Source organism: Prionailurus bengalensis, chromosome B2, assembly GCF_016509475.1.
Source record: "Prionailurus bengalensis isolate Pbe53 chromosome B2, Fcat_Pben_1.1_paternal_pri, whole genome shotgun sequence".
NCBI classification, from domain to species: domain Eukaryota; kingdom Metazoa; phylum Chordata; class Mammalia; order Carnivora; family Felidae; genus Prionailurus; species Prionailurus bengalensis.
The window spans coordinates 106,519,280-106,547,247 of NC_057349.1; the positions used below are offsets into that span (position 1 = coordinate 106,519,280).

A 27,968-nucleotide genomic window follows, 5' to 3' on the forward strand; every position below is an offset into this window, starting at 1 on the left:
TATTCAAATCACCTTCACGGTCACTATTAAAACTTTAAGTTCTCAATTCGAAAGCATAGGTGACAAAAGCAAAAATAAACAAGTGGAATTGCATCAAACTAAACAGTTTCTGTGTAGCAAAGCAAACAACAAAATGAAAAGGCAATCTACAGAATAGGAGGAAATATTTGCAAACCATATATCCAAAATATATGGTGCACTCCTACAACTCAATAGTAAAAATATGTGATCTTTTTTTAAATGAGCAAAGGACCTGAATAGGTATTTTTTCAAAGTAAACATACAGATGGCCAAAAGGTGTATGGAAAGGTGCTTGACATGACTAATCACCAGGGAAATGCATATCAAAAGCACAATGAGATGTAGCCTCACACCTATTAGGATGTCTGTCATCAAAAAGACGAGAAGTAGCAACTGTCATCAAGGATGTGAAGAAAAGGGAACCCTTGTACACCATTGATGGGAATGTAATGGAGTGTGAAGATTTCTCAAAAAATGAAAAACAGAGCTACCACATGATTCAGCAATCCCACTTCTGGGTGTATATATCCAAAGGAAATAAAATAAGTATCTTGATGAGGTATCTGCATTCTCATGTTCATTGAGGCCTTTGAATGAGGCCTTTTTCCTTTCTTAATTCCAATTATTCACAGTAGCCACAATATGGACACAACCTAAGTGTCCCTTCAGTGGGTGGATGGTTAAAGAAGATGTGTTGTGTGTGTTTATACACAACAGAATATTATGAAGCCATAAAAAGGTAAAATTATTTTGCCCTTTGATCTGAGAAAGTTGAACCCATAGAACCTGAGAGTACAACAGAGGTTGCCCAGGGCTGGAGGGTAGAGGAGATGAACAGTCAAAGAGCAGTAACTTTCAGTTACAAGATGAATCAATTCTGGGGATCTAAAGTAGAGCATGGTGATCATTGTTAATACTGTACTATATACTTGAAATTCACGATCTAAGAGAAGATCTAAGAGAATAGATCTTAAGTGTTCTCACCACACACACCAAAAAGTGGTAACTGTGTGAGGTGATGGATCTGTTAATTAACTTGATTGTGGTAATCATTTCACAACATTTATGTATGTAAATCATCACAGTGTACCCCTTTAAGGAATCACATTGGACAACCTAACTATTTGTAATTTTTCCTTGTCAATAATACCTCAATAAAGCTGGAAAAATGAGCATACAAAACTTTAGAGTGCCAAGAAAACCAAGGACAGAGTTTGAAACTCTGTTCTTTAAGGATATTTCAAAATACTAACATGTCTGGAAATTGTTTTGTGGTTGTTGTTAAGGAATAGATATGCCACACTGGGATGCAGTTGGTCTCAGTAACACAATCTGAAGGGGACTATTATCACATGAGTACTACATAAGCACTATGGAAGGACGCTGACTTAATAGTTCATTTTCCAGAAGGAGAGCCATAGGACTGTCTTTACATTGTTGGTGGCCATGATCAGCTTAACACAGCAGAAACCCTCCAAGGCTAGATACTTCTGTGATTCAAGAAACAAAGACGGATATCAAGTGTCTTTTCTCTATGTTTTCTTGATCTCAAATTGCTTATAGCTGAAGTATTCACAAGTAGAAGGTGAGATTAATACATGGAAAGCACTTAGCCCAACATTTGACGTTTAGTAAACGATAACTGTTACCTAATAGTAACAATGATCACTAATAAAGCCAAATGCTAAATATTCAAATAAATATTTGCCTTGGTTTACCAATGTGCTAAAACTGTCATGATGCCTTAGCATTGTTCTCAGTCACCAGACTATGTCACTGCACTGAGCATTAGATAGTTCCAACAACTTACGTACAATGGAGGGGGCTGGTAGATAGAAGATATACCTTTAGCAAAAAATACTGTTAGAGTTAGAGTGGAGTGTGGATTTTTCAGCTCTTGAAGTTTTATTAATTTCCCCTTTGGTGGAGGTTTTTTTTTTTTTTTGAATATTTTATTTTTGAGAGAAGGGGCAGAGGGCAGAGGATCTGAAACAGGCTCTGTGCTGACAGCAGTGAGCCCAACATGGGGCTCTAACTCATGAACCACGAGATCATGTCCTGAGCTGAAGTCAGACGCTCAACTGACTGAGCCACCCAGGTGCCCCTTTGGTGAAACTTTAAAACATTGAATGAGGCCTTTCTTCTTTTTTCAGTTTGAAAGACAAAATCTTAATGTTCTCTTTTTTGGTACTTTGCCATGTACTCCCTGGATGCCCTCTGTGTTTTTGGACAGTTTGGAAACATCATGGAAGCCCTTAATAGGTAAGCAGGTGAGCTAGATGAAATGTGTCAAACCTCTGAAATTACTTGGATTTACCCAAGTCTTGACATAAAAGAAAAGGAAGGAAAGGTGGTTTGTAAGTGGTTTCCATTGGTGACTAGTAAGTGACTGCTTTGCCCCGCAGTCCACCTTGTGAAAGGGTGGCTGTAACAAGGCACACTGGACTGAGGCCCTGGGGAAACTTAAGAAGGCACTGGGCTTCAGCCCTTCTCACTGTGGAGATGGCGTCGCATCAAACTGGGTCTATCAAAACACCTTGTTATGTTAACAGATTATTTCACAAATTTGCTCAAGTAGAATGATGAGCGTACAATTTATGTTTCCTAAAGCAACCCTTCATTACTTTTTTCTTCCTTCTTAAAGAAAGTGTCAGTAGGTCCCCACAACTTGAGGTCTAGACATTGGTCCTCAGTCGTAGTTTTGGCAGTGGCTCCACTTGTACTGTTCGTCTCTTTTACATAGAATGCGAATTTAATGAGAACGCTCATTTTCAGAGTAAAACTCTCTATGACACCTTTGGTTTGTAACCCGCCTGATATTTTTGTTTGGCCTGATGTTTTTACCACAATGCTCAGTCTTAGTAGCTTTTAAAGAGTTGGAACATTTTGTACCTCAGGAAGCAACCCGAGCTGTCTTTTAACAAATTCATCAATTTAGTTTTGTTTTTTTCTTTACCAGCCCTCATTCTCCACTCGGTCTTTAAAAATCCTCCTCTGAGGGCACCTGGATGGTTCAGTTGGTTAAGTGTCCAACTCTTTAATTTCGATCTCTGATCGGCTCAGGTCATGATCTCAGGATTCCTGAGTTTGAGCCCCGTGTGGAACTCTGTGCTGACAGTGCAGAGCCTGCTTGGGATTCTCTGTCTCCCTCTTTCTCTGCCCCTCTCCTGCTTGCTCTCTCTCTCTCTCTCTCTCTCTCTCAACAGAAATAAATGAACATTTGAAAAAATAATAAAAATAAAAATCCTCCTTAGATTGCCCTGTCTCAGGAGCTCTCTCTCCCATACACCTTTCTGGTCTTTTCCATCTTAAAGGCAGCTGAGAATCTTTTGGGATTTCCCACTTTAAAACATCCCTTCCTGGGGCACCTGGGTGGCTCAGTCGGTTAAGCGACCGACTTCAGCTCAGGTCACGATCTCACGGTCCGGTCCGTGAGTCCGAGCCCCGCGTCGGGCCCTGGGCTGATGGTTGGGAGCCTGGAGCCTGCTTCCGTTTCTGTATCTCCCTCTCTCTCTGCCCCTCCCCCGTTCATGCTCTGTCTCTGTCTGTCTCAAAAATAAATAAACGTTAAAAAAAATAAATAAAACATCCCTTCCTTCTAATTGCCTTTCCCTGTAACCCTGAAGTGAAAGTGACAATAATAGATTTTGTTTTTCTGTTAGAAACATTCCTAGGGGTGCCTGGGTGGCTCAGTCAGTTGAGCCTCTGACTTCGGCTCAGGCCATGATCTCACAGCTCTTGAGTTCCAGCCCCGCGTCGGGCTATGGTGCTGACAGCTCAGAGCCTGGAGCCTGCTTCGGATTCTGTGTCTCCCTCTCTCTCTGCCCCTAACCCACTCACATTCTGTCTCTGTCTCTCTCACAAATAAATAAACATTAAAAACAATTAAAAAGAAATCATTCCTAACAGTAGAAATTTCAACAGGTTGATTTTCTTTTCAGTCATTGTAATAATTATGGTAAATATCCAATTTTGATTCTTACGGAAAACTTTTTCCTCTAGAGTAAATTTTGTCTAGTTCATGATGCAAAAATTGGATCGTGGTATAATTTTGAGTTGTTTCTCAAGGCAGTCTGTCATAGGTACTGAGACTTTATGTCAGATCCTTTTAAAGGGGCAATTGGAGTCATCTTTAATGCAATGAATGATGAAGAAAAATGTCAGCTAGCTTCTGCTCAGAGAATCCTTTTATGATTGAAAGCAAAAGCCAGATATATTTGTCTTCTAAAATGAGGCCTGGCTTCCCTACCTTTTTATCCTGAGTTCCCTGCACATTCTTCCAAGTAAAAGCATAATTGATGATCTCAGTTGATTATACATTTTTCAAGCAGGTTTTAATTGTGTGCAGAGAAGTTCAGCACTTAGTGGAATCTAATTTTCCCAATTTGCTCTACTTCAAATTCACTCTAGTGCATGCATACAAATTTGGTAAATATGTGACAAAATAATGGAATTTGACATGAGTCTTTATTTTAAAAGAAAGTGAGTCACCAGTCTACTTGTGTACTTTCTTTGTTTTTATTTATTCAGTAGGTTTTAAAGTTAAATGTTTGCCATTTGGTGTCAGCCTTCACTAACATAATTAAAATTGCAAGGTTAAAAGCATTTTGTAATGAAAAATGTCAAAGTCATTAAAAAATGCATAAAGAAAAAAAAACAGTAACACAGTCAGCCTAAAAATATCATCATCGCTTTTCTGTTCTCCAAGATGTTAGCAAGTGTGAGAAGGTCAAGTCAAAATGCCTATTAAAAATCAGATCTGTTAATTTCTTGATAGTCATGTCACGTAAGACTCTTTGATATTCCTCATTTCTTTTTTGTTTTCCTTCCCCAATTTCTAAAGTTCAAGAATCCTTTAAATTTTCAAAATTTGGGAGTAAAAGTGTTAGTTAGAACTTGTGAAAATAAATCTGAGATGCATGCTAGCAATAGTTTCTCTAGTGTTTTCTAAATGTATCATAATGCAATCTTACAGATTTAAGTAGTCAATAAGAGTATGATACTTCTAAAATGTACCAAAAGGTACTAACAGCTAGTATTCTGAGCATTTACCATGAGCCAGATACTGTAGTAGAGAGACAGTTACATGAACAATCTCATTTAGTTTTTATGATAGCCCTGTGAGGTATGTATTATTATCCCCATTTCATAGATGAACAAAATGAGTCTCAGTGACTAGTGGCAGAGCAGGATCCATTTTCCAGACATGTTTTCTTTTTATGACACCATGCTGATTCTCTGGAGGAAGATGACAAAGGTTCTTACTTTCCAAGCTAATGATTAAAAACTTATCCTTTAAGTCGATAAAAGTGAGAGTACACATCTTAAGGGAGAATACGAAATGATTCCCTGGGATCCAGGAAGAAAACTTTATTATCATGTTATATTTAAAAGAAAAAAATCTTTACTTTATACATGGAAAAAAATAAGTAAGTAATTAAGCTTGACTAATTTTTAATATATAAATTATCCCCGGTGCACTCAGTTTGTAGACGAAATGGTTGAACTTTTTTCTTACCTGCTGAATAATTTTATTTTTCTTTTCCTTATCTTTTTTGCTTTTCTATTTTACTCCTCTTCTCTTCCCTCTCTTTCTTTCTTTTTAATAACAGCTTTATTGAGACATAATTCACATACTATGCCGTCTACTTATTTGAAGTGTACAATTCAGTGGTTTTGGTATATCAGTATTTAGTATACAGATATTTGCAACTAACACCACAGTCAATTTTAGAACATTTCACCACCTCAAGAAGAAACCCAATACTCTTTTGGTAAAACCTCCCTATCTTCCCATCTTCCCAACCCTAAGCAAGCAACTCTCTACTTCCTGTCTCTGTAGATTTGCCTGTTCTGGACATTTCTTGTAGGAGGAATTAAGTAATACGTGGTCTTTGGTGATGTTGCTTTAGACAGTCAACTGTTTTGAGGTGTATGAGATTCTTTGGCCGAGGAGTGGATGTTCTGCTTTCAGAGGGGTTTCATGGTAGCCCCCTGACTTCACTCAGTTAATGTGGGTCTAGTCAAGGATCTAGTGATTATATCACTAACTAAATTTCACAAAGAAGATTGTTGTTTTAAAAGATTCCTGCACAAAACCCCAGAGTCAAAGATAATACCCAAGTGTGGCAGAAATAAATAACAAGAAAAATTTACTCAGTTGAAACTTCTCTTATTCTTTGTTTTAAATTTTTATTTGTTTTGAGAGAGAGAGCGTGAGCAGGGGGAGGGGCAGAGGGAGGGGGAGAGAGAGGTTCCCAAGTAGGTTCCGTGTCAGCACCGAGCCCGACACGGGTCTCGATCTCACTAACCGTGAGATCATGACCTGAGCTGAAATCGAGAGTCGGGTGAGTGAGCCGGCTGACTGAGCCACCCAGGCACCCTGAAACTTCTCTTATTCTTAATCTGACCCTTCTTCATCAGCTACATTGCAAAATAAAACACAAACACAGTGAAATCTAATCATATGAAACAAAATACCAATGAAAATTCGTAATGTCAATAAGATAATCTCAAATATGAATCTGCTTGTACATTTATTAAAGATGGGCTTCTCTCTAAGTGTACATTGTGCCTTAAGGTATTACCTGACACAATCTTAGCAAGCAAGTAAAAACTAAACAACCATAACATTAATGTAACTTTTGCAGATTTGGTAGAGGGTTATGTTAAAGTCCTCAATCCATTACTCTTAAAAATTCTATTAAATGTAATAATAATTGTTTAATTCACCTCAATTGGTATTTCATACTTATTAGTAAATAAATGATCAAAATCCTTATACTACTGGGGAAATTCTTCCTATCACTGTAAAGATAGCTATAATCACAAGAAAAACAAGTGACAACAGACTAAAACATTCTTCTGTCACCAAATATTTTTGAAAGATACATAGAAAGCCATGCTGATGATTTGAAGAAGCAAGTATTGCGAGACTTTCGGTTTGCAATGTTAGGATGAAAGTCGGGTGTGTGCCTAGGTCAGAGGTGGATGTACCATGAAGCTAATGGAGTTTCAGGGTGTCAACACTTACACAAAGAGATTTGGTTCTTACTGCACCTTTTTGAAACTTTTCTCCATAATAAAAGCAGGATTTGGTTCTGACTAATTGAATGAGCAGAGAAATTTAGAGACATTGTGGCAGGAGGTTATTTCTCTTGGTCAGAAAGTCTTTTTTTTTTTTTAACACGTATTTATTTTTGAGAGACAGAGAGACAGAGCTTGAGTGGGGAAGGGGCAGAGAGAGAGAGGGAAACACAGAATCCGAAGCAGGCTCCAGGCTCTGAGCTGTCAGCCGAGAGCCGGACGTGGGGCTCGAACCCACGAACCGTGAGATCATGACCGGAGCTGAAGTCAAATGCTTAACCAACTGAGCCACCCAGGCACCCCTCTTACTCAGAAATTCTAAATAACAATTCCTGCTGAATTAAAACTCTATCCCATGCTGTAGGTTCTGCTGCTGCTTACCCATTTTTATCCATCTCTGCTATTATGATTCTCACTTGTGACCCAAATTTCCGTATGTCAGTCTCTGCTTCTGAGACAGCACAACATTCTCTTTCCTGGAATGGCATGCCAGTTTCTCAATAACAAATTACATCTCTTCCATTATTTAAATCAAACAAATGAAAGGCTCAAAACTATGCTCTCCATGAAACCCTTCCAGATTTGCTTTGTCTAATTTTAAGATTAGAATGATCCCAATAACTTCAAGTAATTTTATATAAACCTACTTGAGTTTTTAGGTATTTTTATGTTCTCTATCTGTATAGTTTTGTCTTTATGTTCCATATCTCTATAAGTTTCTTGGAGGCAGGGGCCAAACATTCCTTTCTCATAACCTGAACTTAGCATGTCTTTGCAAATGCTACTGACTCATCTATTTCTCAGTGGCTGATCCTGTAACTCACAGAGTTTTCACATAATCAATGAACAAACATTGCTGGTAACTCAGCTACAGAAGAGTTTAATCAAATACACAAAAGGAATGGACTTTAAGATCGAAGACACTAATTTCAAGAGTTGATAACTGTACGGGTGCCTGGGTGGCTCAGTTGGTTGAGCGTCCGGCTTCGGTTCAGGTCATGATCTCATGATTTGTGAATTTGAGCCCCGCGTGCTGACAGCTCAGAGACTGGAGCCTGCTTCACGTTCTGTGTCTCCCTCTCACTCTGCCTCTTCCCTGCTCACGCTCTGTCTCTGTCTCTGTCTCTCTCTCAAAAATAAATAAACATTAAAAAAAAAAGAGTTGATGACTATACACCAGCATCTTCTAAAAGTAAGTCAGAATTATGGAATAGAAGGAAATTTGAAGCTAATTATCTTAGCCTGATTTACCCAGAAAGCAAAGACTTATATGCTGCTACCGTTTTTAAAGATAGGGAGCAGGCATGAGAAAGGGATGGAGGGAGAGATCATACAAGGGCACAGAGTACCCTACAGAGCGTCTTGTGAGGAAGGATCTCTTCAGAGAACATGTAGAAGTGACTGCTTTTCAGGAAAGTCTGCCTGAAGGAGAAAGAAGAAAGAATTTATCTGTCTGCTATAGTTTCCTACTGGTCAAGTGCAATAATTTCCCCGTATTTCCCAGTTGCTGATGAGTGAGCACCAAGCAGATCCCCACAAGGTCTGGTCCTCAGCATCCATGTGGAATCCCCAAGGTAGAAGGCACAAGGTATATAGAATGGGCATGTGGCATTGGGCCACTGGGCTGTGTCCACGTATTGTTGGTTGTAGTCTATGCAGTGTTGGTGAAGCCACCACTGGAGTTAGAGTAAGTGACCAGAGACCTTAGAGATGGTAAGACCAAGAGGATTTGAAGGCAGAGCATAAGAGGTGTCTAAACACTCACCAATTATAATATACTTACTTTGTATGAAGGAACCAAAACCCAAAGTAGAAGATGTCCAAGATTATGGAGCTTAATTAGTGGGACCCAAAAGCCAGGAGCTTGTAAATCCCTCTCTGGTGCCTTTTTACTCTTCTGTGCCACTTCTCTAGATAATGCAATATGTAATTTACATGCACAATTGTGACTCATCCTCTCATAGTAGAGTTTCCAATGTCTCCTACACATAGTGCCTCATAGACTCACTGAAATATTGTTTAGGAGGGCTTTTCTGGCTTACTTGGTTTCCTCTAAAAACCAAAACAAACCCAAACCAAAACCTGCTACCCCAGAACCAGAGAACAGATTAAAATCCATGAATATAGAATCTGAAGGAAAGACACTCCAATTAATGTTAAACCTGTAGGTAGGTGCTTTTGCTTCTTGCCTAATGATCTTACATATGTCTAATTAACACTTAAATGTGATAAAATCTTTCAGCAAAGAACTTGAGGAAGCCAATGTCCTAACTTCTGAAACCATGAATCTTTTCATAGAACATAGTAGAACACACGTTTCTCCCATGTTCAAGTGGAATTGTTTTTAGTCAGGGGAGTTTACCTAAGTGTTCTTTATGTATGCATATCTGAATTCATATGTTGACCCAAATCTAACATGGCTTGTGTGAGAATAGCTATCAGATGAAGATGTCTCTACAGAAAGGTTGATGTGCTCTGATTCAAAATGATAACATAATTATTTCACTCTCATGCCAAAGGATTACAAAGCAATATGGTTATATAACACTATGTTGAAAATCTTCATACCCTTTTAAAAGAATGTATTCTTATAACTGAGGGAAGAAAACAAGATTCAATTCATGTTTTATTTTAAATCTTATTATTTTGAATATCTAATTTGTAATAAGTTTATTCACAGGGTTCTAAAATCTGTTTCTTTAACAGAATAAAGTGCTTGTGGTAATGGTTATGTCAGTCTTTATGAATATAAGCTGTATTATAATAGGTATTCAGCTTCCAGCAGCACTATTTTTCCTGAGACTCATGCATTTTTCATTGTCTAGTCATTCTGAATTTAAAGTGGATAGGATGTCCTTTTAAATGCATAAACAAAGAAGATGAAAATGTGTATAATAGTCTCCTCTCAATTTCTGCTACTAAAATTATAGGACCTGTGTTTCCTATGTTAGGATGCATCTGGTGTGTTATTCTATATATTGCATGAATAACCAACAGTTCCCTGTGCAGAATTCCACTCAGCACCATATTTAGCATCATTTTTGCAAGATAGCACCTTACCAGGCTTGTTCAGAAAGGCAACAAGAAATAAAGCTTGTTAATCTCAGTGTCTAACTGGAAAATGGAATACAGTAAAAACAAGGTTTGCTTTGTCTTTCAAAACTAGTAGTTTTTCAAGACAAGATTAGCAGTGATCTTTCAAATCTTCTATGATTTTGCCCTTTTTCTTTACAAATATTTGTTCTCTCATAAACATGTTTATTCATTCTGTGTTTATTGAGCATCTATTTCCTTTCCACCCAGCAATGCTCAAGGCACCAGGAACATAGAAGCGAATACAATACATTCCCTTCTTTTCAGGAGCTTATGAGTTACACTATATGGTGAGTAAAATAGAGATAGGAGCATGTAGATGAGGGCACTTAACTCAGCTTCAGGGAGCAGGGAGTAACCAAACGGAGACTTTCTGGGGAAGATAGGTCTTAAGATTATGAAGAGTTAGGTGAAGGGACTACAGATCTACTGTGGTGGTTACCTATGGTCAAAAGTATAGTTCAGAGGGATAAGGCGATGATAAATAAACTGAAAAGATCCTAAAACAGAGAGAGTGGTGGGGAGAACATTCTGTGAAACAAATCACCAAAAGGATTTGTCCGGTGGTTAAAGACAACACAAGAGAATTTGATGAAATGAAAATGGCAAGGGTGTGGAGATGGAATTAACAGAGTTTATTATCTAGGTCAACATCTAGATTTTTTTATATTTTTATTTATTTACTTATTTTGCTTTGGTGACTCTGGTAACAGATGTGTAGACTACACTAGCTATAGTATTTAGCTTTCTGTGGCTGGGAAAGAACTCATAGTGAAAGGCTCCTTCCATTCCTTCCTGTTTTTACAAGTCACGTTTATTAGCATGACTGATAAAACAATAATTTGCATTCTGTATCAAATCATACCAGAGCAGCTAAATGACATGGTCACTAATTAAAAGCAAAAACCGATTACTGGAGATTTGCTGCTTTGTTTGGCTAAAGAAACAAGTGTAAGCCTGTGTTGACCTCCTGTTGAAAGGCACACATTATAGAGGTCTTAGTGGAAGAGTTTTCATTAGTCATTCTGGCTGGCTTTTTTCGTCTTCACCTTACTCAGAATATTCCTGGAACCTAACAACTTAGGTTTCTAGCACTGTGCACTCTGCCTTTGTGAGGGAAACCACTTTTTTTTCTTTTCTTTTTTTTTTTTTTTTTTTTGGCAGCCTAGGGTGGTATAGCATAGTAATTAAGATGTTGGGAATTTGAGTCAAATAACCTGGTTTCCATCCAAACTCTTCCCCGTTTCCCCATGCTAGCTCTGTGATCTTGGGCTGTTTGCTTAACCCCTCTAAGCATCAATTTACTTATCTATAAAAATTTAATTGTGAAATAGTAATATCTGTCATAAGCAGTTTTATGTAAGCCTAATGATAACAACAAAGCAAAAACCTATAGTAAACATACAAAAGGTAAAGAGAAAGGACCATAAGCATACCACTACAAAAAGTCATCAAACCACAAAGGAAGAGAGCAGGGACAAAGAAAGAAACAGAGAGAACTGTGAAGACAACCAATGAGAAATTAACAAAATGGCAATAAGTACACACCTATCAATAACTACTTTAAGTGTAAATAGACTAAATTTTTTAATCAAAAGACACTGGGTGGCTGATTGGTTAAAAAAAAAAATAAGACCCATCTTTATGTTGCCTATAAGGGACTCAGTTTAGATATAAGGTCACACACAGACTGATAACGAAGAGACAAAAAAAGATATTCCATGCAGATAGAAATCACAAGAGACCTGGAGTAGATGTGCTTATGTCAGGCAAAATGGAGTTTGAACCAAAGACTATAAGACCCAAAGATGGGCATTACATAATAATAAGGTGGTCAATCCAACAAGAGGATATTGCATTTGTAAATATTTATGCACCCAACATAGAAGCACCTAAATATACAAAACAAATACTAATAGACCTAAAGGGAGAAACAAACACCAGTATGATAATAGGGGATTTTAATACCCCACTTATATCAATGGATAGATCATCCGGAGACAAAATCAATTAGAAAACATTCACCTTAAGTAACACATTAGATCAGATGGACGTAACAGTTATATATCTGGAATATTCCATCCCAAAGGGACAGAATACACATTATTCTCCAGTACAATTAGAATATCTTGTAGGATAAAGGGCCTGGGTCGCTCAGTTGGTTAAGCATCTGACTCTTGATTTCGGCTCATGTCATGATCTCAGTTTCATAAGATCGAGTCCCGAGTAGGGTTCTTCGCTGACAGCACCAGAGCCTGCTTGGGATTCTGTCTCTCCCTTTCTCTCTCTGCCCCTCCCCAACTCATGCGTTCTCTCAAAATAAGTAAATAAACATTTAAAAAAAGAGAATAGGGCACGTGGGTGGCTTAGTTGGTTAAGCATACAACTCTCAGTATTGGCTCAGGTCATGATCTCACAGTGGTGGAATCAAATCCCACATCAGGCTTTGTGCTGAGCATGGAGCCTGCTTGGGACTCTTTCTCTCCCTCTCTCTGCCCCTCCCTCACTCTCGTGCTCTCTTTCTCAAAATAAACTGAGAAAAAAAAAAAGAAAAGAACATTTTCTCGGATAGATCGTATGTTAGGCCACAAAACAAGTCTTAATAAATTTAAGAAGATTGAAATCACATCAAACATCTTTCCTGACCCCAATAGTAGAAAGTTTTTATATGAAGAAAAGTGGAAAATTCACAAATATGTAGTGATTAAACAAGATGCTACTGAACAACCAACAGGTCAATGAAGACAGAAAAAGTAAAAAAAAAAATACCTTGAAGCAAATGAAAACAGAAATATACATACCAAAATTTGTGGGATGCAGCAAAAGCTGCTCTAAGAAGGAAGTTCGTGGCAATAAGTGCCTATCTCAAAAAACCTTTTGAAAGATATTTCAAAAAAACCTTCAAAAAAGAAATGTTTCAAATAAACAACCTGACTTTATACCTCAAGAACTAGAAAAAGAATAAACAAAGCTTGAGGGAAATAAAGGAAGGAAAGGAAGGAAATAAAGATTAGAGCAGAAATAAATGAAATAAAGACCAAAAAGGCAATGGGGAAAATCAGTGAAACTAAGAGGTTGTTCTTTGAGAAGATAAACAAGATTGACCAACCTTTAGTTATACTTATGAAGAAAAAAGGACAGAGAGCTTAAATAAAATTAGACATGAAAGAGATTTTACAGCTGATACCACAGAAATGCAAAGGATCATAAGAGATTGCTATGAACAATTATCTGCCAACAAATTGGACAAACTAGAAAATTGGATAAATTCCTAGAAACATACAACCTACTAAGATTGAATCATGATGAAATATAAAATCTAAACAGACTAATTACTACTAAGAACATTGAATCAGTAATCAAAAACTTCCCGACAAACTAAAGTCCAGAACCAGATGGCGTCACTGGTAAATGCAGTCAAACATTCAAAGAAGAATTAAACCAGTCCTTGCTCAAGCTCTTCCGAAAAATAGGAGGGAACTCTTCCAAACTCATTTTATGACGCCAGTGTTACCCTCATACCAAACCATACAAGGATGTCAGAAGAAAAAAAAAATTACAGGCCAATATCTCTGATGAACATAGATGCAGAAATCCTCAACAAAATGTTAGAAAACCAAATTCAACAGTACATTAAAAGGATTACACACCATGATCAAGTGGGATTTATTCCAGAGATGGGGATGGCTCAACACCTGCAAATCAGTGCGATACAGCACATTAACAAATGACGGAGAGAACTCATATGATCATAGTAATAGATACAGGAAAAGCATTAGACAAAATTTAGCACTCTTTTATGATAAAAACTCTCAACAAAGTGGCTGTAGAGGGAACATAACTCCACATAATAAAAGCCATATGTGGCAAGCCCTACTCGACAGTGAAAAGCTAAAAGCTTATCCCCGAAGACGAGGATGCCTACTTTTGCCACTTTTATTAAACACAATATGGGAAGTCCTGGCCAGAGTAATTAGGCAAGCAAAAGAAATAAAAGGCATCTGAATAAGAAAAGAAGTAAAATTGTCACTATTTGCAGATGACATGATATTATATATAGAAAACACTAAAAACTACATCAAAAACTGTTACAACTAATAAATGAATTCAGTAAAGTTGCAGGCTACAAAATCAATACACAAAAATGTGTTGCATTTCTTTGTGCTAATAGTAAACTATCACAAGGAGAAATTTTAAAAATCCCATTTACAATTGCATTGAAAACAATAAAATACCTAGAATAAATTTAACCAAGGAGATGAAAGACCTCTACTGAAAACTATGAGACATTAATAAAATTGAAGAAGACACAAATAAAAGGAAAGATTATTTTGTGCTCATAGATCGAAAGAGTCAATATTGTTAAAATGTTCATACTATCCAAGACAATATACAGATTCAGTGCATTCTCTATCAAAATTTCAATGACATTTTTCAAAGAAATAAAACAAATAATTCTAAAATTTGTATGGAACCACAAAAAAAAAACAATTAAAAAAAACCCAATAACCAAAGCAATCTTGAGAAAGAACAAAGCTAGAGGCATCATGCGTCCTGATTTCAAACTTCATTACAAAGCTTTAGTGATTAATACAGTATGGTGTTGGCATAAAAACAGACACATAGATCAGTGGAACAGAATAGAAAGCCCAGAAATAAACCAACACATATATGGTCAACTAATTTACAATAAACGAGACAAGAATATACAATGGGGAAAGACTGGACAAAAGAACGAAACTTGACCACTATCTTATACACAAAAATTAACTCCAAATCCATTAAGGACTTGAACATAAGACCCAAAACCATAAAACTCCTAGAAGAAAACATAAGAAGTAAGCTCCTTCACACAGATTTTGGTGATGGTTTATTTCAATCTGACACCAAAAGCAGAAGCAGTAAACACAAAAAGAAGTGAGACTACATCATACTAAAAAGCTTCTGCACAGGAAAGAAAACTACAAACAAAATGAAAAACAGCCTACAGAATGGTAGAAAATATTTGCAAATCATCTATCTGATAAGGGGCTAATATCCAAAATATATAAAGAACTCATAAAACTCAACGTCAAAAATACAAACAATCCAATTTAAAACTGGACAGAGGATCAAAATAGACATTTTTTCAAAGACATGAAGATGGCCAACAGGTACATGAAAAGATATTCAGCATCATTAATTATCAAGGAAAGGTAAATCAAAACCACAATGAGGTATCACCTCATGCCTGTTAGAATGGTTATTATTGTAAAAAGACAAGACATAAGTGTTGGCAAAGATGTGGCGAAAAGGAAACCTTTGTGCACTATTGGTTGGAATGTAAATTGGTGCAGCCACTGTGGAAAACAGGGAAGTTCCCCTCGCAAAATAAAAATAGAACTACCATATAATCTAGCAATTCCACTTTCAGGTATTTATCTGAAGAAAATAAAAACACTAATTAGAAAAGATTTCTGCACCCTTATGTTCATGTTCGTGTTCATTGCAGTGTTATGTTCAATAGCCAAGATATGGAAACAACCATAAGCCATCAATGGATGGGTGGTTACGAAGTTGTGGTGTGTGTATTGTGGTGTGGGCCGTATTATTCAGCCATGAAAAAGATGAATTCTTGCCATTTGCGACAACATAGATGGATCTTAAGGGCATTATGCTAAATGAAATAAGTCAGACAGAGAAAGGCAAATACTGTATGATCTCTCATATGTGGAATTTTTTTATCTATTAAAAAACAAGCACATAGATAAAGAGAACATATTGGTCATTGTCAGAGCTGCGGGGGTTGGGGGTTGAGAGAAAGGAGGGAAAGGGGTCAAAAAGTAATGAGGAAAAAAAAGACAAGTTGAGAGGGAGAGATCTTTGCAAGTGCTTATAATCACATTTTTCCCTGCTTTTAGAACAAAGGACCCCCATTTTTATTTTTTACTAGGGCCTGGAATTATGTAGCCAACCCTATTTCTACTTGAAACTGAGTTCCTTAAGATCTGGACACATGCTTATTCATCATACTATTCTGTGTGTAGCATAATATCTGGCATTTATTAGATAATAAACAATGCTTTTTGAGATAATATTTATTAATTTGATTTATGGTATATGTGTGTGTATCTATAAAACTCTAAATATCTACATATTTATGTTGATATATTTATAAAGTATAAATTAATAGAAATATATACTGTGAATGTATAATTATATATGCAGTGGACAGATAGGTACAAAATGTTTAGAAAACAGGTTTTCTGTTAGAAAACAGTTATTCTGTATTAAGGGTCTACTGTTTCCGTTCCTTTTAATTTAAAGGGTTATTAATTCAAATGCTAGTGTAATCAATACTGTATTTTAAAAACTATAAAAAGTAAATTAATATCTAGCAAGTGGATTCATTGCACCATAAGCTTTCAGAATGTGCCCAGTGACACCACATTTCTATAAGAAATAAATACAAAAAGTAGTACCTGCCTTATAAGGTTATTATGAGGATTAAATAAGATAGTATATATAAAGCTAAAGCCCAGGACTTGGCACAGGCTTAGAACTTATTAAATATGAATTATTATTGTTATTTCACCGTAACTAGCCTCATTTTGTAGTAAGTTATTTGGGAACTCAGCTCCAAAGTCTTGGTTAGTAGTTCGCCAATGACAAGGACTATGTCTTACTCATCTTTGAGTACATAGTGCCTGACATGTAGAAGGCTGTTTTATAGTATACTGGTACATATACATCAGAAAACTAAAATTTGATTCCCTTACATAAGTAATCAGTTATTTTTGGTGGCTTGATTTTGTTCAGGAAAGGCACAGGATATTGCCAAATTTTGAATACGATGGTTATAATTTAAGCAGCTGTAGGAATTCCCATGTTGTGGCCATTTTTAACCTTATTTTCTCAAGGAGATATACTCCATACCCACTCTTCTCTGGTCGACATACTCAGCATTGAGAGTAACCAATTAGTTGTAACTCTCCCTATTTCTTTTCCACTTCAGGATGTAAGTTATTATGCAAATAATCAAGAGTGACCTCATGAGAGGATAATCATGAATCCACTCTAAATTAAATTGTAAATCAGTTTATACATTATTATTTTAGCTCTCATCATAATTATTGTGTTTTGTGGTGACTAGATCAGACTTCTTCAAAGAATTCTTTGAATTCTCCAAAATTCTTCAAAGTCAGCACTTTTATATCTTAGGACTTCCTGTCCATTTAGTCACAGCTAACTATTCCCTCTGTGGAATTCTCTGTTTCCTTGGTTTCCATAATACCAGTATTGCTCTGCTACTCTCCACTCTGCGAAAACTGGTCTTTCAAAGGCTAGCAGTGACTACAAATTATCTTCTCCCAGTACACATTCTCTCTGTCCTCTAAGCAACATTCAGTATTACAACTACCTTCTCCATGAAAGTCTCTGTTCCCTTGCTTTCCCTGACAGCAAGAGCTTTCCTTGTCTTTCCCTTAACCTTCTAACCACTTTTGACTCCAATGATGTGCCTCTTCTTTTCCCTTAACCCCAATGTGGGGATTCCCCAAGGATTTTTTCTAGACTTCTTATTCTCTCTTCCTTGGCAATATCATCCGTTTCTGGTACTTGAGCCATCCATCACTTTTAGGTGTATAGCTTCTGCATATTTATCTCCTGGTTGTTCTCCCTATCCAACTCTTATCTCTTGTTGCAAATACTGCTGGATCATTTGGAAGCTCATCTGGCAGCTCAGATTCAATATACCAAAGTTTTTTGTTATCTTTCCACTCAAACCAACTCCTTATCATGATTTTTGTTAGTGGGTATCACACTTCTCTGTTAGGCTGCCTTAAAAACTTTTGAATTAATTCTGGTACTTCTCTTTACCTCTGCCTTTCTTTTTTACTATGCTTTCAATTCGGCAAAACTGTTCAGTGTTGCCTAGGCCTGCCTCTGCCCCGTCTTTGAATTCTTCATTCACTACTTCTTCTGAATGGTATTGTCCAGCAATAGGTGCAGTAAATAAAGAACATTATATAGACTTCACTGTCTGGCAGAGGGAAACAGGGTAAAATCAGTAATTATAATACAAGATAGAGAAATGAAGGAGAAGCAACCCAGGGAAGACTTCTTAAAGGGGGTAACATATGAGCCAAATCTTAAAAGATGACTAGGAGTCAGACTGATAAAGGCAGGAAAAACATTCTAGAAATAATAACACATGCAAAGGAATGCCAGCAAAGAAGACTATGACTTATTGTTGAGGTGTAAGTCGGACTGGAGCTCTGGCTTCATGGGGAAATGAAAGCAGGAAGTAAAGCTCCAGAGGTATTAAGAGTGGAGGGAAGGCACGTAGGGCCTTGTTTTCAGTTACCTGATGTTCCATAATGAACCACCACAAATATTATGCCCTAAAACGATAGCCATTGATTATTTCTCACAGTTCTCCAATTGGGCAACAGTCTCTGGGGATGGCTCATCTCTGCTCCACGTGGCATAGGCTGGTACAGCTCCAATGGGGCAGGAGGATCCAGGACCCTCACTTACATGTCTGGTGCTTCAGCTGGGGTGACATTGGCTGGCTGGGTTTCTCTTTTTCTTTACACATGGTGACTCAATATTCAGCAACCTAGGTTCTTTACATGTAAGCTGTATCTGCAGAGAGAGAAAAGTGGAAGCTGTGGAACTTCTTCTGGATTAGTCTGGAAGTCACATGACATCCTTACCCCTACATCCTGTTGGTCAAAATAAGTCACAAGAGGAGATCTGCTTCTAGAAAAGGAGAAGTAGATCCCATCTCCCTTTGGGAGGAGGAGCATGAATGCAGACAGATGAGAGGAAATGTTGGCAGCCATGTTTCTGGATCATGTATCATAAGCCTTATAGATCACTGCATTTTGTAGGGTACCATTATAGGATTCTAAGCAGCAGACTGACATTGTAGAATATACGTGTAAAAATATCTCTTTGATCCCTTTATAAAGATTGAGTTCAGGGGTCAGGCCCAATACCTGGAAACAGGGCAACCAAGGAGAAGCCTCTACCAGTATGTTACAGGTTATCCTCAGGAAAGCCTTTTCTATGGGCCCTCATGCCTTGCTCCAGTTTTCCTCCTCTTTGAAACAAATGGAATGACCAAAATGTGATAGATGCCTTTTTCTTTTTTCTTTTTCCTTTCTTTCTTTTTTTTCTTATTTTTTAAACATTTACTCTTTTATTTTATTAATGTAGAGAGAGAGAGAAGGAGGGGGGACAGAGGGAGAAACAATCTCAAGCAGGCTTCATGCTCAGCATTGAGCCTGATGCAGGGCTCAATTCCGTGACCCTTAGATCATGACCTGAGCTGAAATCAAGAGTTGGATTCTTTTTTTTTTTTAACGTTTATTTATTTTTGAGACAGAGAGAGACAGAGCATGAATGGGGGAGGGTCAGAGAGAGAGGGAGACACAGAATCGGAAGCAGGCTCCAGGCTCCGAGCCATCAGCCCAGAGCCCGACGCAGGGCTCGAACTCACAGACCGCGAGATCATGACCTGAGCTTAAGTGGGACGCTTAACCGACTGAACCACCCAGGCGCCCCAAGAGTTGGATTTTTAACCGACTGAACCATTCCAGCACCCCATTCTTTTTTCTTGTTTTAAGCAAGACACAACTAAGGTATCTGTCCAGGACTCTGTGCCCCTTCCAGAAAGATGGATTCGCATCTGCCATGGGGGAGGAAATATGTAACATCACATATCCTCTGACTAATTTTTTTATGTTTAGAGATAATATTCTTTGCTTATTTTATATTGCTGTTTCTATAAATAAACCAGGAAAGTCAGATGAGACTTTTGGAGAAGGCAGAATCCTCCTTTATATTTCCAGGGGCTCTTCCTGTGTCAGATCCTGTAGATTTATGTGATCATAAAGCCCATATGGGTGCTTTATTTCTATGCATAATGAACCCCTTGACTCTTGCCCCTAGTCCTTACTACAGTGCTGTTCAATGCCTATTTAAAAGCCACAGAAAATATTTACAGAATTTGAAATGTTTTATTATATCACCTCAGTAACTAAATTTGCTTCATGAATAACTTTTTTAACATGCAAGCAATAGTATCTTGTGTAGAGGAGAGTGAAGACTAATGCTTATCAGTCTTTACTAGAGCAAAGTAAGATCCAAAATCTGGGAACGGAGAGGAGATGGTCCTCCTGGATTTTCTGGGGTTTGTACAGCCCCTTCCCCTAAGTGTTCCTGGATTCCAGATTTCAATCTATAAACAAAAGAGTCTCTCATTATTGGTATGAGAACCTGAAGATAAGTTTACAGTATGGCGCCTCTTTGTCAGCGTGCAAGTGTTCTGTCGGGTTTCTGAACACTTAGTGAGTGCTATGGTGGGCATCACCGACGATGTTAATTTCCTCCAAGACTCCAGAGTCCTGTGGCTAGAAGCCAGGATCACTTGGAGAGATTTGGTCCCAAATCCCAGCTTTGCCACTTCCTCGTTACATGACAGTGAACAAATTCCTTAACTCCTGTAAACTTTGTTGTTGTTTTTTTCCTCTTTAAAACCTCACTAATAATTGCACCCTGCTCATAGGGTTGCTGTGATGGGTGAAAACAAATACTATTTATTGCACCTAGCCTAGTGAATGGCACAAGTACTCAATGAATTTTAACTGTTATTGTTTCAATGGACTTCCTGCTGATCTTCACTGTTTCCTTTATTTTTTCCAGGGAGATGTTAATCTCTGTGGCTCTGGGCCAGGTGTTATCCCTTCTTATTTGTGGAATTGGCTTGACCAGCAAGTACCTGTCAGAAGATTTCCATGCCAATACACCAGTCTTCCAGAGTTTCCTCAATTACATCCTTCTCTTCTTGGTCTATACCACCACACTAGCCGTCAGACAAGGTAAGCATGCAAAAACCTATATGTAGCTTGGAATATAGCTGGGTTCCTTTTTTATAGACATCTAGAAGAATGATGAGCCATGACTAAATTAACTTTTTGTCACAGCATCATAAGACAATTCAAAACCTCAACTCTTGCTTTTCTATTTTGCAGTAATAAAGCAAACAAAATGAATAAATAAATCACAAAGAAGCATAAATTATGTGAATTCAGCAGGAAATAGGAAACGCATGTATAGGCAAAATGTACAATTGCTCACTATTTGAATTTCTGTTAACATCCCTTATACCCCTGGACTGTGGAAAGGCCTGATGCAGCTGTCCTCAGTAATGCTAGTCCTCAGAAATCCAGGGGAATTACAGACAAATGTATGTTCTTTGGGAAAGTGTCACAAGAAAGATAAAAATAGTAAACACAAACAACTCTAGTAATAATAAAAGAGAAAAGAAAGGAAAGAAAACTACAATTGGTCAGATGAGATGTTCTGTCTAAACTTCAAATAGCTAAAGCAAGAAAACAAGTCCTCCAAGAATCAATGCAAGAAAAACTTTTTATTTGGCAATTGCAGTTGAAATCTTTGGGGGGTGTATTTCTGGGGAGAGTAATTCAGATCCTTATGATTATACCATTGAATCTGGTGTAAACACTCTTTTTTATTCCTTTGGCATGGAGATAGCCAACAATTCATCCCTAGAAGCTGTTGAATGTGAAATATGCATTGAAAAATAACCATTAACATGTTTGAAGATAATTTTATACCTTAATAATAAATAAGAATATAGGAATAGCTATATTCATCAATTCTAATAGTCATACTTTTTTGAAACTTTTATAAGAACTGTAAGAGTATTTCATTTTTACACTTCCTTATTTAAATGGCCATCCAGAATAATATTGCTTAATTATAACTATGTGGCCAATTCTAGATTTTATTCAGTTGGGACTGAATTCCAGTTTAACTTTGGAGTTGTTTAAAGTATTGGAATTCGTTTGAAACTTATCAAAAAATTGCATTATCGGTGTTTGTTTGTTTTTTAATTTAATATCAGTAGACATTAATCTGAGAATAAGCATCTGACTTCGGCTCAGGTCGTGATCTCACAGTTCGTGAGTTTGAACCCCACGTCAGGCTCTGTGCTGACAGCTCGGAGCCTGGAGCCTGCTTCAGATTCTGTGTCTCCCTGTCTCACTCTCCCCCTCCCCCATTCACACTCTGTCCTTGTCTCTCTCTCTCTCAAGAATAAATAAACATTAAAATTTTTTTTAAAAAAAATAATATTTCAACTAAAACCTCAGGCTACAGAAGCTATAGACATTGAGTCTGACTTATATTTCCTCAGGGTGATATATGGAGGCTAACAGTTTGAACACTACAAATGCAAACAAGAAAACCCACAAAAATCATAGGGAAGTGGTGAGGAAAAAAGTAAATCAAGCCAATCTAAGAAACAGAGAGAAAATTTCACTGTCATAGGTACAAACAGGAAAGCGTAGAAAACTAAATGGAGCAAAAGACCTAAAGTTTATAACAGTACCTTCTATCAAGACTCCATAATGTGCCAAACACTATGTATCTCCTTTATTATCTCCTTTATTTCTTCAATCCAAAGAAATAGGTATTATTATCCAAAATTTTGTAAATTAGGAAACGGTGCCTCTGTGTCCAGAACTTGCTCCAGGCTGTAGAACTAGGAGCTGTAAGGCTCATGCTAGGCCAGGTCATGTGCCTCCCTGGACTCCCTGAACCCCATGTGGGGTCTAGGGGAGGCCGGAGGAAGAAAAGATACTTTTGAACAAATGGAGGATTTTTGCTTGAAATTCAAAACCCTGAATAAGAAAATAGCACTGGTGCAAGGTCTAGCGAGGCACAACAGCGAAGTCAAGAAAATGTGGTCTCAGTTTTGGGTGGGGAGGGTAGATGGTGGTGGGGAGTGGGGGTGAGGTGGGGAGAGACACAACTGGCAAGAGGCCGAGGACTAGGACAAGGAATTCGGAGGCTCTTTGGAGAGAAGACTGAAGAGAGCCTGAGGGAATTTTGTTTATCCCAGTCAGTGATGTCCAGAAGCAATGTCTCAGATACCCTATCCAGAGATTTCTGCCATTGCCTCAGATTATCACTAGATTCACTGACATGGCTTTATTTGGGTGTTTACTCATGATGTTTGTTTTAATCTTCATCTTTAGAAGTTTTAATAGGCTGGCATTAAGCTAACATCTGGAAACCAACATAGTAATTACATTAATTTTGTATAGGCTGATTCCATTCTATGTTCTAGAGACATAATGATCTCTTTCCTTGTGCACCTCAAGATTTGAGAGGGAATGAACAACAGAGCGAAGAGGGGGAAAGGATGGAAAGTCTGGTGTGTGCAAGGGAGCTGCTCTCACAACCACAATTTCTTTTCCTTTCCTGGTGCTCTCTGACCGCTCCTCCCAGAAGGGTGCAGATTAGGACTGAGCAAAATTACTGTCTTTCCAATTCTCCCAGCACAGACGTCACCTAACCTGACTGGGCCACCATTTAATTTGACACACCTTAGGCCACAAAACTGCAAGAAGTTAGTCTCGGGAATGTATATATGTGTGTGTGTGTGTATATATATATATATATATATATGTATAAATGTATATATATATATATATGTATGTGTATATATATATGTGTGTGTGTGTATATATATATAATTATTTATTTATTTATTTATTTATTTATTTTTTGAGACACAACATAAGCTTGGGAGGGGCAGAGCGAGAAGCAGAGAGAGGATCTGAAGTGGGTTCTGTGCTGATAGGCTGACAGCAGCAAGCCCAGGGCTGGAACTCATGAACCGTGAGATCATGACCTGAGCTGAAGTCGGACATTCAGCCGACTGAGCTACCCATGCACCCCATCGGGAATGTATTTTTAAACAAATATTTCCTTATCATTTTAACCATACAACTTCTAAAAAGTTATGATCGTCTCATGTGATTACAATGTGATAAATGCAAGAAGCCCTTCAAGAGCCTTCAGGTTGGTATTATGGCAAAAGCCTTGTGGAAATTTGACTTCAAAGTTAAACTGAGTTCTCTTTATCAGATGCTCACTGAACCAGTGACCAAAGACTCTGAAGCAACAGGTTCCAGTACAAATTCCAACATAACTCTGGTTCAGGCTGGAGTTTTGAACTTGTCCCTGATTATTAAATTGGTTCCCAAAAAAGTGTGATTCCGTCCTTAAAAACTTTGTCTTGTTGAACAAGTTTTATGTCTGACCCTTTCCTTGATTGGTACTAGGTTGTTATTACAGATGTTCCAAAATTCAAAAAGTTTTTGCTGTTCATAGCAAAGAGCTTCAGTAATACCACTTTATAGAAAAAAAATGTACTTCAAACAAGTAGTTGCATTGACGCAGCAGCAAGTTTGAGAATTTAGCTATAATAAATATATATAATATTTATTTATATTTATATATATAATAAAAATTAGCTAAAATAAATAAAGTGGTTAAGAGTAACCACTTTAGAGAAGTTATTCAGGCAATTGAAATGTCCTCATTGAAGTGATGCCTGAAATCCAAACTCATGCTGTGTGTACCTAGTTGGGCATCATGAATTGTAAAGAAAAACTCAGTTCTCTTCCTGTGTCTTCCCTTTACCCTCACACTATCACCACACTTAACACACTTTTGTGACTGAATGCCTGGTGTTTTTCATACCAAGCAATTCTGTGACATCAGCTGGGTGTCCTACAGTCAGCCCAGGTTCTGACACTGTCTACCTGGAGATAGTGTCAAATCCCATAAGTTAAGAGCTTGGCCTCACATGACTGCCCCTCTCACTTCAGATGCTAATTGCAAGTCTGGGTTGTAGCCTCTGCTTCTGACTAATGGACTGTAAATCAGAGGTTCCTACAGCTTCCTTCTTGAGTTTGATTAATTTAGTAGAGTGGTTCACAGGACTCAGGAAAACAGTTCATTACTGTTTATCAGTATATTATAAAAGAATATGATGAATGATATACATGAACATCCAGATGAAATAGATGAGTTGCACAAAGTACAACTCATGCCTGTCTGCATAGGCCACTCTTTCCATATCACCATGTATTTATTCATCAACCCTGAAGCTCTCTGAATCCTCTACGTTAGACATTTTTATGGAGATCATTATGTAGGCATGATTGATCATTAACTCCATTTCCAGCCCCTCTCACTCTCTGGAGAATGGAGAGATGGGGCTGAAAAATCCAAACTTCTAATCATGGCTTGGACTTTGTGGTAACCAGTCCCTATCCTGGAACCGAGCAAGAGTAACCTCATTAGAACAAAAGTTATGGCTATCATCCTGGAAATCCCAAGGGATTTGGGAACTCTGTGTCAGGAACCAAGGTCAAAGACCAAATATTAGAACAAAAGATGCTCCTAAGTACTCTTATTAGGAAATCACAAGGGTTTTTGGAGCTCTGTGCCAGGAACTGAGGGCAGAGACCAATATATATTTTCTATTATCTCACAGTAATATAACTAGGAAAGTATAGTGAACCTCCCAGAAACTGATGGATTTTCCTGGGAAATTCTTCCATCCAAGTACTAACCAGGACCGACCCTGCTTAGCTTCCGAGATCAGACGAGATCGGGCGCGTTCAGGGTGGTATGGCCGTAGACTGCCTGGGAAATTCTCAAAAGAAGACTCTTCCTCATGTCTACTTTTTTTCTTAAAATTCCATGCAATGCTAGCTGAAATCAGGAAGCAGAGAAACACAAAAAGCAAAGACTATGAACAAGAAGAAAGAAGAACAGGATGGGGTCTAACTAAAGCCCAGCCATTCTCACATTTATGTTGTAGAAGTGAGAAATGTGACAGGCTTTTAAAAACAAAGGTGAAGATAGGATATCAAGGAAAAAAAATATGTTATTAGACTTTCTACCCATAAAGTTCTCTTACCAATTATCTTAAGAATCCTGCTGCTTCCCAGAAGTACTTTCAGCAGCTCTTAAATAATAGATACCTATGGTTTCTCTTTTGGCAATTTTTAACTTCTGAGTGAATGTGAACAACAGTTTTTAAACAGCCAATAATTTCCTTCTTTTCTTCTTCTGCCAATTTTCCTCAGTTCCTATCTCTCTAATTCCTCTTTATTTTTTCATTCACAGTTTACTCTGTGATGGGGTAGGAAAGAATTGTGGGGCCAAGGCAGGACGCTTAAGGGGGGAGAAAACACTTTCAATCCATGTTTTCCTCCCTAAGGCATGGTGATGAAAAAAAAATGGATATCAGTAATGAAAGCACAAATAGAAAGAGAAGTATCTGCTTCATTTCATATACAGACCTTGGAAAGAAAAGAAATGTGGCCACCATAGATCATCATTAGATATATTCCTGGTGACTCATTTTATAAATTGGGCTTTTTCATTGAAAGATATTTTTATAAGCTCTTCCAATTTTGAATAAAAGACAAGCTTCCAGCTAAAAGCAATATGATGGGTTGTGCATGTATTTCGCTCTTCAGAAAATTCTTGGAACATAGACATTAAAGTATCTATTGAATCATTGATATATTTTTTTTATGTTAGTGTGAAAAAGAGACAGGTCTTTAATAGTACTAACAGAGCACTCATCAAAACATCACCATGTGTAATCCCTTTGACTTTTTCTAAAGAAAGAATACTGAAAAGTAAACACATGCCATACTTTTTATGAAAAATATACCCATTTTGAACATTAAATTCCAGAAGATAGAAATCCTAGTTCAAATTTCACTTTTAAGTGGGGAGGCTGAAAAATGAACTCTGTTCAGGTCTTTCAAGCACTTGCTCTCTCCCTGCCCGTCCTACCCACCATCTCCTTTTTCCTACCCAGGGCACTCAAGTAATGTAAGAGAGATGAAAGAAATACATAAAAATGACAGCTTTGTCTACACATAACAGCTAGATGCAATTCATGGCCCAATGGTCCAGTCCTATAGCCCTCAGCATTTTAAATGAAGATGCTTCTCGGAATTTGTGCCAAAAAAAGCATTTCTCCTTTTGGTGGTGGCTGGGGAAACATTAATCAGTAAGTAATTGTTACCTCTTCCCACACCAGACAGCCTTCATATTTGTTCTTTTCGGAAACACTGCACTTCTTACATACAATTACATAGGCTAAATTCTTAATTACCAATGTTGCAAGATTAAAAATATCTCTGTAATTAGAGGAAACGTAGGACTTCATACAAAATAATATAGACTTCTCACAGAGCCACAATGATGTCTTGGAAATAAGTATCTGGCATTTCACAGTCTATCAGATCTAGAGCACCCTGTGGATCTCATTTCCCTAATTCTGTTAATACTGCTGTGCCTCTGTGAATCTTTGCCCCTTGCCTTTATTGGAATGTTCTTTGACCCACACCATAGGAGGTCAACAACATGGGCCAGAGCAGTGAAAAAAGTTAAAGCAGGATCCAGGATTTTCCTCAGAGCCAAAGCTCAAGTTATGCTCACACATAGCTCAGTTTCCAATTCTCTGGATAACCTTTACTGTATCACTGAGAAGGACTTTGGGTTGGACTTTGGGTCAATGAGGAGAAGGAGTGGGTTGGCAGTATAAGAAAACACTTGGCAAGTGTAAATACTGAATTATTACTCCCTTGGAAGTTGTGGGGGCAAATACTACCGTCACTTACCTACGACTGGTGAGGTAATATTCATTGGAGCCTCTTAAAAATTCTCCCGTGTGGGAAATTACCTGGCAGACCTCCATTCCTATTCCTTATCAGGTTGCATTTATTTTTACTTAAGTATGATTGGAGTGTTCTAGTCCCCATAGTATAAAAAGGTTGTACTTTAGGAACTGAGGTGCTCAGATGAATCTTTGGTAGATGGGAATTATGATTATGTTGTTGGGGAAGAGAAAAGAAAAGGTGGGAACAGGGGAGGGA

General features: G+C 37.7%; 1 protein-coding gene across 1 annotated transcript in view; it reads left to right on the top strand.

The window, feature by feature from the left end:
- The window catches only part of SLC35F1 (solute carrier family 35 member F1), a 408,843-nt gene that overhangs the window by 231,887 nt on the left and 148,988 nt on the right, over window positions 1–27,968 (top strand). Inside the window, exon 2 of the mRNA XM_043592207.1 lies at window positions 20,890–21,065. Coding sequence (XP_043448142.1) covers window positions 20,890–21,065 — 176 coding nt within the window. The remainder of the gene's footprint in view (window positions 1–20,889; window positions 21,066–27,968) is intronic.